Source organism: Dipodomys merriami, unplaced genomic scaffold, assembly GCF_024711535.1.
Source record: "Dipodomys merriami isolate MVZ:Mamm:240054 unplaced genomic scaffold, mDipMer1.0.p SCAF_3, whole genome shotgun sequence".
NCBI classification, from domain to species: domain Eukaryota; kingdom Metazoa; phylum Chordata; class Mammalia; order Rodentia; family Heteromyidae; genus Dipodomys; species Dipodomys merriami.
Window position 1 is genome coordinate 97,686,697 of NW_027204492.1, and position 11,001 is coordinate 97,697,697.

General features: G+C 41.6%; 1 protein-coding gene across 1 annotated transcript; it reads right to left on the reverse strand.

Annotated features, from left to right (window-relative positions):
- Nucleotides 1-2,383: 2,383 nt before the first annotated feature.
- LOC138839677 (melanoma-associated antigen 10-like) lies at nucleotides 2,384-5,253 on the reverse strand. The gene is made up of 3 exons (XM_070039253.1): nucleotides 5,074-5,253; nucleotides 4,320-4,409; nucleotides 2,384-3,488 (listed from the first exon to the last, which is right to left on the reverse strand). The coding sequence occupies exon 3, from the start codon at nucleotides 3,428-3,430 to the stop codon at nucleotides 2,513-2,515; it is 918 nt and encodes a 305-aa protein (XP_069895354.1). The 5' UTR covers nucleotides 3,431-3,488; nucleotides 4,320-4,409; nucleotides 5,074-5,253; the 3' UTR covers nucleotides 2,384-2,512.
- Nucleotides 5,254-11,001: the final 5,748 nt, after the last annotated feature.

An 11,001-nucleotide genomic window follows, 5' to 3' on the forward strand; every position in this document is an offset into this window, starting at 1 on the left:
GTTCCAGTCATGGGGCCTGAATGATGGGCCTGGGTGCTGTCCCTCAGCTCTTCAGCTTAAGGCTAGAACTCTACCACCTGAGCCACAGAGCCACTTCCGGCTTTTTCTTTTTGCTTATGTAGTGCTGAGGAATCGAACCCAGGGCCTCAGACATGCAAGGCAAGCTCTCTACCACTGAGCCACCTTCCCAGCCCCAACTCCATCCTCTTTAAGATCCCATCATTGATTCCAAATTGAGTTTTTCCATCTCAATGAAAGAATCAGTCTTCTACTCGAACCAAGTCTATTATACCCATAATCCACTGATGCTGAAGGTGGTGTTGGAGCATGAAGGTGTTCACCTGACAAAATGCCCCTGTGGCCAGTCTGATAATTGGGAGGTAGCTTCATGTTTGGAGAACCTCTTCATGTGGAGGGCTTTACTCTCTCTAACCCCACAGTTTCAACTCTAGAACGGGCTGACTTATACTGTCTCTTGTGCAGAATTGCAGATGTCAGAACACAGCTCTCACTGACTAGGCATTCTGTGAGGCAAAAGAGCTGGCTCTCTCTTTTTTCCTGTCTGTGTTTCTGTGTCTCTGTCTCTGACTGTCTCTCATTCTTTCTCCAAATACAGGGCTGAAAACAAGGTAGCAGTTAGACTATTTGAGTCACCTTCCTGAGAGCTAGGTGATAGAAACGTGATGTTCATGGGGACACTCAAGCAGGTTTTCTCAAGGGCCTTCTTTTCCTACATTCTCAAGGTATACCTAGTCCCTCTTTAAGAGGTCCAGATGATTTCCCTCTGTTGACCTGATGATCCATCTTACAAGCAAAGGCCACCAACTCTGTGACACTCACCTCAACACTAAAAGGGCAGTCAGAGGGGGAAGATGGGTGGAGGGGGAAGGGAGCAGTTGGGGAGGTGGAGGAGGGAAGCGATAGTAGGAGAAAAACAAAGGAGGGGGTACCAACGCTCCATAGGAAATGGACTCATTACCTTGCTCATGTAACTGTAACCCATCTGTACAGTATCATTACAATAAAAATATATAAAATAAACTAAAATTCTAAATGAGAAAAAAGTGAGTTATGCTTGTGAGTGCTGGAGCTGTAGTGAAGGGCAGAGGCAGTCATTTCTAATGGTATTTCACCCCAGCCCTTTCCACGTGGGGATCTTGTTCATGTCATTCTTCTCCAGGATCTATCAGAGGACATGGAGCCTCAGGAGAACAAGAAACCAAATCATCATAATTCAGTAAAAGTTCCCCCATTAGAAGTTACTTTGCAAAACCTGGTTGTGAAGATTATCCTAGAATGATAGATCCCAGAATTTGAGTCACAGCCCAGTTCCTTTTCTCTCTGCCAGCTGCTTCCCCATTGAAATCACTGTTCTTAATTTTTACATTTCTTTTAAACGGAGCTTAATTATTCTATTTTCGTATACTCATAGTGTCCTCTTATAATACTCAAATGTGCTATTGTTTAGTCATCGCTTGCCACTGGCTGTCCATGTGTTTTATTGGTGAGGGAGAAGATTCTGTATATAGGAGAAAAGATATATTATTGGTCATTCTCAACTTAGCTGTTTCCACACAAGCTCCATCAATTTTTCTGTTCCTAGGGTTTCTATAAATGAACTTTATATTTTTGTGTGTGCCAGTCCTGGGCTTGAACTCAAGGCCTGGACACCATCCCTGACCTTTTATACTTGCAGCTCTACTTTCCAGTGTTTGGTGGTTAATTGGAGATATGAGTCTCAAGGTCTTTCCTAATGGGGGTGGGCTCAAATCTCTGTCCTCATAGCTCAGCCTCCTGAGTAGGATTAAAAGCATGAGCGAATGTCACCCAGCATAACTTCTTTTTGATGTATTTTTATTGTTATTGTTAAGGTGATGTACAGAGGGGTTAAAGTTATATGTCAGATAAAGAGAGTACCTTTCCTTTAGGAAAATATCACCCCTTCCCTCTCCCAGTTTTTCCCTCTTGCCCCCACATACAATTTTACGTTCAATCAAAATAGAATCTAGTGAGTTTCATGGCTTCTTTTTTCCACCCTTTTCCCCAGGCTTTATTGTGCCCACCACTCACCCTCTCAAAGATAGATGAACAAACAAAACAAAAGGAAACAAATCAGACGCAAAGAAAAAAACCTCTTATTTCCATTAACTGCAGTTCATTTCCATCTAAATTTTCTTGGTAAGGCTATTGCCTAAAACCCTACAATATTGTGTGCTAAAAATATTACCAAGAACAGATGCTAAAATAAAGGTTTGCAGAAGACATTGGTCATTGAGTGGTGTGAATTACCTTTAAGATATAATTTCCTGTATCACACACACAGCCAACCCAAATCAAGACAATATATTTTTTGATGTTACAAAGAAAATGGGTGACACAAGTGTTAACAGTGAACTCTCTGTATTGTTATTTATTTCACTGCTGGAAATTTTGACCATAACCAGGAAATGGCTATTCCACTAGGATATTAATGTGGAACTGATTTCCTAAGTGTTCTTAAAATTGGCACGAGTCACTCTTCTATTGAAGAAGCAATAGCATGGCCACTTGCTCCCTGTTCTTCTTGTAAAGCTTCTTCATACAGAAATTCAAAGGACCTAGGGTCAACTTTGCTGAATTTGGCCCAGTGTTCCAAGATTTTCATTTTTGTAGTTTCTGCATAAGCTCTTGGGCCCCAGGTAAACTCATAGATGATGGGATCACTGCCGGGAACCTGCTGATATTCTAGGTATTGCTCCCATACAAAATCTTCCATAAGCAGTTTCCTAGGGTTTCCATAAATGAAGTGTTCTCTGTCAGGATACACTTCCATGTTACTAAGCACATGCCAGATGTCATCCTCAGTGGCACGATTGCCTTCCATAAAGATGATACAGAGGACGATTATCAGCATGCCTGACTTGGGCAAACCCCGCACATCGCTAAGTATACCATTGTAAGTGATCCCAGCTGCTACATATAGCACATATATGTGGAGAATAGGATCTACTTCTCTTATATCAAGGCCAAACAGGAGTTGCATCAATACGGAAGCTTTTTCAAAGATCTGAGGGAAGTAACGCCTGTGACCTCTCCTGACGTGACTCAGCATATCAATGTGAGAAACTGTCTGGCTTGACCAATACTTAGATAGCAGAAATGGTATCAATGATGTTGCCTCTTTGCGTAGGACCGAATGCAGGATCTTCTCATTGTGCTGGGGCAGTTCTTCCCTTGCCTGATCACTGGATCTCTGCTCTTCTTCATTAGTCTCCCTAACTACCTCACCCTGGAGACCTGCTGACATGTCCCTTTGGGCAAAGGGTATCAGTGAATTAGAAGCCTCCACAGTCTGAGGCACTGGCTCACCCACCAGGCCTACTGCCTGACTTTGTGCCTGAGGGTCTCTCTCAAGCTCAGAAGCATGTGTCTTCTGAGTGTAAGGTTTCATGGCTTTCCTTGTGAATAACAAATAAGGGAGGAGAACAGCTCAGTGATGACTCCTACACCTGTGAGAGAGAAAGCAGTTTCAGCTGACAATGTTCCTCTTGGCAGCTTCCTTAGGACTTCCTCCTGGTCCTCTCTTTGGTGCTCTAGGGACACATAACTTCCTGTCCCCCTCTTGTGTGTGTTGCCTGAAGCCTCAACTAGGCATAAGGTGCTGAGTGAGTCTGAGTCTCTGGGGGTGCTGGTGGGGTGTGTAGTGCTGAGTGATGTGGAGTCGTGTGTTGGGGGGTAAATGGATGGGGCATATGATACCATTTCATCATATGCACCTCAATCTTAAATTCTAACCCTACCAGAGAATTTTCTGCTAGGTTACAATGGCACTACTTCAGGCCAAGATTTTTACCTCCTGGTCCCTGGAGTATGTACAGCAGGCAGTAAGTCAGACCTCTCTCTCCCTTGGACCACAACATGCAAGGACAACATGGGGCTTCCTGGCTTAACAGTGAGTACAATATAGGCAGCCTCTACTGAACTCATTCTACATCTCCAACTTTCCCCTGGAGATGTCTAAACTGGTGTCCATGTTCTTATAATGGAGCAAAAGGCAATAAAGGATCATCACATGTGACTGGTGACACAAACAAAGGTAACCATAAACACTCTGGACCATATGGGTGGAGGACTGGCTCAGTGTTCTCCTTGTTAAATGCCAGGTGGGGAACTTTCCCTCTGAGCACCTAAGGCCACAATCCCAAAGCCAAAAATATATTTCTATGAGAAATCCTAAAGACTGAAGGGGAGATGAATGCACATATGATGTCTGAGTTTCCTCATAGTTAAAGGAAGGAAGCATGGTATTGGAGTCCTCTGTTGGTTATACCTGTCCTCACCTTAACTCCAGATTGATTCTTGAAACTCCCTCTTGCTGACCACATTGTTCAGTTGAATTCGCTCAGTCCTGGGCCTCAGATTCTTGGTTCCTGGGAGACAGAAGTATATAAACAGTTCATGTGTACACCCAAGCAGAGATTTCCCCAAGGCTGATGGAGGAAGCAGGATCCAGGGCTTTTCTTTTGTGTGGGGTCCCTCAAGGTATTCATGATTACTCTTCACACAGCCTGGGCCTTTGCCCTCTGTTAATCTCCAGGTCCATCTTGCAAGCCAAGACTATCATTTTCCTTATTCTGCCCATCATGAGAAACCACTAGTACCATTTCTTCTCCACAGTTCTGTCTGGAGCCACCATAGGCTTACAATGTAAGAAGTTTCCTTAAAACTAGAATAGGATCTGTTGGTCTTCTATAAAGCATCTACTAGTCAGAGGACATATTCTGCAGACCAAGTTCCACTCCTCTGGAAATGAGTCTAAGAGGCTAAATTGAAGGTGCCCTGGATCTAGGTATTCTGTACTGGGCCTCCCCAGGGTGACGAGAGAGTGGAGGTCTACCTCTGATCCGACCTGCAATATCCCTGCATTCCTACCTAAGTCCTCCCCCGTAATCCAGGCAGAAGTCCCACACCTCTCATGATACCAGCCACCTCCCACAGAGTTGGAGAAAGATCAGGACTCACTCTGAAAATAAGGGCAAGTTTCCCCTCCTTGGTGTTACCTGACATCTCACCTTGACTCTCTACAGGACTTACCTTGTCCCTTAGATTGAGAAGTAGATTCAGTTGTTCGATCACCTGATGTGAGGCTTCCACAGGGTCACTGCATGAGTAGGTCTTATTGTGTCTAGGGGAATCCCAGTTGCTCCTGAGTCTTCACCCTGAGACTTCGGTCAGCATCTGGTCCCTCAGGGTATGAAACTCAGGATTTGTCTGTCTACCTAACCCCTACCTCTTTATGACCTAGAAAGCTAAGTATGACATCACTATCCTGGTGACAAATCACAGGGCCTCCCTGGACTGACCGCAGGGGCACACTTGCTCTGTGTCTCCCTTAACCTGGAGTCTAAGGTCCTTTCCTTAACAGTCTTGACCCTGACCAGCCAAGGCTCTCATTTCCTTTATCATTCCATGGTGGAAGTGGTTGTCCCAGATGCATGTCCACCAGGAGTGTGTTAACCGCTCACATAGGCCCTACAGAGTCCTGCCCTCTGCACACCAATGTCTTCAAACAAAGATTTCCTCAGTGTCCCATGTGGTAGGGGCAAGTGAAGAACAGGTAGATACTTCACCATCATAGAGGCCCTCAGAAGCATAGCTGAGAGAAAGTGTGAATATAGACTTTAGGGGACCCAAAAGTAGATTGAAGTTTTCTCTGTGTCCCTTCAGTTATCCAAAGACCTCTTATATCCTAGGACCCTAGACTAAGGCTGTTATTTTCACAGTAGCTGAGAGAAAACTTAAGGTTAGGTGGACTGGTAAGGGTTAATGTGCATAAATGGTGGGGGAGTTCTCCAGTGTTTTGACACTCCCCAGGGTTCAGGACTGAGAGTGTCAAATGAGTGATGGTGTTTGCTTATTTTATGATTCTATACCTAAATCTGAGCTTTGGCCAATTAACTTCTCCTCTCTCCTGAATCCAGCTCAGACATACTGCCTCTTATCTCCAACTTATTGTTCAAATCTGTCTCCATGGTCATAGGATTCTGAAGAGGAGGCTGGGGGTGGGGTCGAATGTTGGGGCGACATTGGGATAACTCCTTTGCACTTGATAGTAGGATTTCCCCTGCTTACCTTCTAAACACTGCTCTTACCAAACCTCTCGGAGTCTAAATCCCTCCTAAGAATTTCAGACTAAGCTTGGTACCAGCTGCTGAGAGCTGATGATTGCAGTTCACAGCCAGCCCAGACAGGAAAATCTGAGACACTTATATCCAATTAATCACAGAAAACTGGAAGTGGCACTGTGGCTCAATGTGGTAGAGTGCTTGAGTGAAAGAACTGACAGACAATGCCCAGGCCCTGAGGTCAAGCCTCAAAATAGACAAAAAATAGTTTTGTGACTAAAACTATGACTAGCAAGTTTCCCACATATATAAGGCGTGGTTGAGGATCTGGAATCAGAGGCTCATGTGTAGCATCCTACCTTCTGAGGAGCCTGAGATTAGTAGAATTAGATTTTTTTAATAATGAATATTGCATATTTATTATTAGTTGAAATAATATGCTATGACTTCTTAAAATCAGAGATGATATTTCTTAGACTGATTTGATTCTGATTTGAGGCTGATCTTGATCATCATCTTGATCTTGATTGTCATCTTGATCTTGATCTGTATTCAAGGAATCCTTTTTGATCATCCTCCTAATTAGCTGGAACTATAGGCATTTGACACTGTGCTTCTTCAAAATTGTTTTGTAAATAAAATTTTGGCTGCTTCTGAGCTTCATTTGCAGGATGGAGCAGAGGTGACAAGGGTAAAATTACCCCATAAGGCCCAAATTATCTGATCTGAGGAAGCTGCAGAGAACTGATCAACCATTCTTGGAAACCAATATTAATATAGGTACTCTAAGTCTTAAGTTGTCTTCCATAAAATTATTGTTGACACAATAACAAAGTTTTATAACCTAAATGAAGTGTATTTTAGAATCTAATAAGCTTAAAAATGTTTAATAATTTAAATAAAATAATAAAATTTTAAAAATTTTAATAATTTAAAAAATATCCAAATGAATTCTTGATTAACTTGATATTTGTAAAACAAATAAATTTAATTGTGAATAGTATGTGCTGACATGATTCATTAGGAACAATTTAATAATTTTCTCTTCCTAATGGATATGAACACATTGGTCTGTATTGACTATGATAGGAATATTTACAATTTGATTATAAATATATCTTGCAGATATATGATGGAAAAGATAAGACAACACATTTACTAGGGGCTTTTACTGGCGCATCTATGAGAGGACTGACCCTTAGCAGTACTTCTAATCATCTCTGGCTAGAATTGAATTCTGACTCAGAAGGTCCAGATGAAGGCTTTCAACTTGTCTAAACCTGTAAGTATTTTAGAAAAATAAAGTTAATAACTATGCTGAATATTTCTTAATAATGACAGTGTATTAATAATGATGAAATGTTATCCCATACTTAATTGTGAATTTTGAATTTTTATATAATTTTTATTGTGAAAATACCATATAGAGGGGTTACAATTACATGGGCAAAATAATGAGTACATTTCTTATCAAGCTTTGTTGCCTCCTCCTTTTTTTCCCCTTACCATCCCTTCCCATCTCCCCCTTCCCACATTCCCCCACCTGCCAAAGTTGTAAAGTTTGTTTTTACACTAACAACTTGTACATCTCATTGTTACAATGGGTCCACCTGTATCCCTATTTAAATGATTTGTTTTTTCCCTTTCCCCCCACAAATTATAACAATATCATATACAGTGAAAGCAGGGGTTATACTATGGGGGAAGGACATACATATGTTAGAAACAATCACATGAAAGAAAAAAAACATTTGAATACTTATCTTGGAGTTCATTACACCTAACATCAACTTATCTGACCATTTTTGCTTGTCTCAGACATATAGTAGTTATTGCAAATAAGGGAAACCATGGGACCTATGTTTCTTTGGGCCTGGCCTACTTCACTTAATATAATTTTTTCCAAGTCTTTCCATTTTCCAACAAATAGGGGGCAATGTCATTCTTTCTGATGGAGGTATAGAATTGCATTGTGTATATATACCACATTTTCTTGATCCATTCATCTACTGAGGGGCATCCGGGTTGGTTCCATATCTTACCTATGGTAAATAATGCTGCAATAAACATAGTCATGCTGGTAACTTTAGTATGGTCTTGTTTGTGATCATTTGGGTAAATGCCCCAAAGTTGGATTGCTGGGTCATAAGGGAGCTCTATGTGGAGTCTTTTGAGGAACTTCCATACTACTTGAACAAGTGGTTGAACAAGTTTACACTCGCACCAACAATGAAGTAAGGTTCCCTTCTGTCCACATCTCTTCCAGCATCTGTTTTAATTGGAGTTCTTGATTTTTGCCATTCTAACTGGGGTGAGGTGGTATCTCAATGTTGTTTTTTAATTTTTATTATTTTATTGTGAAAATACTGTACAGAGGGGTTACAATTACATGGGCAAGATAATGAGTACATTTCTTATCAAGCATTGTAACCTAGGAGGATTAGATTTTTGAGTAGACCTTTTCATCAAATAATGAGATGTTGACTGTGACAGTGTGCCTCATCACCAAGAATATGTAGAAAGTATAATGAAGAAGTTTCAGGTCTAGGGCTTATCAGGCAATAATAAATAGATCCTGTTTGAAAGCCAGCTAAAGAAAAGATTGGAGTAGCTGAATTGATAGAGTACCTACCTGACAACTATAAAGGCTTGCGCCCCAAACCCTAAAAATGAAGTAGAAGAGGTTAGTAGAGGAAGAAACTCTGCTGATCATGGATTTAACCAGATTTTATCTGGAGCAAGATCTAGGGAGAGGGCTTTTAATTTTTTGATCCTGGAACTTGAAATCTGAAACTGAAAACTGTAGCTTACTTTTTGTGATCAAGGCTAGCATTCTACTACTTTAGTTACAACACTTCTGTTTTTATTTTGTAGATTAGTAGAGGTAAAATTCGCATGGAATTTCCTGCCTGTTCTGGCTTCGAATCAAACTCCTCAAAACTCAGCCTCCAGAATAGCTAGAATTACAAGCATGACTCACTGGTGCCTAGCAAGAAGAGGACATCTTATACCCAATTTCAGAAGTGCCTAAAGGGTGACCACTTCTAGAGCTGGGACCCCTTCAATTCTCAGTGCCATGATGTCCTTAGTGCAGGGCTGAGACCGTGGTGCAAATGAATTATTTGGAGGACACACATCAGTGCTGGGGATTCTTCCTGCACTTTGCTATCATCTGCCCCACACAGAGCGTGAGATTCCTCCTGCCAAGAGTCTTTGTCACATTCTGAGAATCCCCATGTTCCTTGAATGACAATGAGCAGTTCACAGGGTTCAGTGTCACTCTCTGAACAAAATATGCCTCTTTGTTGCAGATCTAAGTGCACAGGTACAAACTGAATATTTGGGGACTCTCTATCTAGGTCCATCACTTCCTTTGTCCCCCTCAGATTCTATCTTTCACCACTGACAGAGTTCTGACCTCTCTACGGGCCTGAACTGCAGACTTCAGAAGAAGGTTGTTACTCTCAGGGTTCCCTAGTACAGAAGGAGGTACTTTCTCAGTACACTCCTCATTGTTCAGGAAGACCTTTATGAGGCATAAGGATGCATCTTCCTAACCACACAATAACATGTACAAGGTTCACAACAGGTACAGCTAGATTATTGTGGGTGCATCTAGCAAAAGTAAGTATGGCTCCTCTCACTACCCTATGCTCTCATCTCCATCACTTAAAGTACCCTGGAATCCAACCTCAAAGGATTACAGAGCAACAATGGGGTAAGGCCAGTGGATGGCCAATGGTAATGGTGAGGATCACCAGGTCAGTGACTAGGATGCTCTGGGGAGGAAGCCTCCAGATGGTAGGAGGCCCTTGGATAACCAGTTCTTGATTTATATCATAAGAAATAATTTGAAGATCAGGATACAAATTGAACAAGTTAATAAGAGAAGTAATGTGAAGAAAAGAGAAAGAACAATTTCCAACCCAGAAATGGGTACAGGCACAGTGATAACAGATGAAATGAGTGCTGTAACACCACAGGTATGTATGGTGAATAAGTAGTTGGAGTTTGGCTCATATTCACCTTAGGATAAGTATTTCCTTTCTATCAAACCTGTGGTGCCTTTGGTGTTTTTTCTGTATTAGTCCTAACAATTGAACTCGGGCCCTCTGCACTGTCCTTCACTTTTGTGCTCAAAGCTAGTGCTCTACTACTTTGAGCCACAGCTCCACTTCCACTTTTCTGGTTGTTAATTGGAGATAAGAGTCTCACAGTCTACCTTGCCCATGCTGGATTTGAACTGCAGTCCTTAGATCTCAGCCTCTTTCATTTTGTTATTCTTAATGTTACACTGTCCATAGATTTTGAGGTTGGTTTGCTCATTAAATTAGATCATTAATATTTGGGCATCCTTTCAAGTAAAGGATGGCTTCCGTCCGACACTCCACCAAGATAAGTGTCCATACCCAAGATACATTTTCTCCCTTAAGCATGTATTGTTCCAAGAAGTGTCATTTTCCCAGGATAATTTTCTTCAAGATATCTGTGTTCAGTTCCCAGAGCACACTAATTATTTGGGCAAGCAGAAAGGGTCAGAGGGAGAAAGTTGCTTTTCAACATTTTTTCTTTTTACCAAACATTGCAGTTTATGAGGCAGTATAAGGCTTAAAGAAAAAAAAACACTGCTTATGTACTTTTCCTCAAACTATTCATTAATACAGTGTTTGTCTCTAAATTCCTGGCTGCTATTTCCCATCCTTCATTTTCTCTAATTTGCCACAACTTAAGGCCAATAACCTGAGTAGAAGGCTACCAGTTAATACCTGACAACAAGAGCACTTTGGGATTTTTTTGTGGGCCTTTCTTCTGGGGCAATATTTCCTCTGTCTATGCTCTGCATATACCTGGAACTTGTAGTGATCCCAGGTCACTATCTTCCAAGGACCTTGGATTA

Excerpts from the sequence above, each read along its gene's own strand:
- LOC138839677 (XM_070039253.1), bottom strand. The coding sequence starts at position 3,430 with ATGAAACCTTACACTCAGAAGACACATGCTTCTGAGCTTGAGAGAGAC.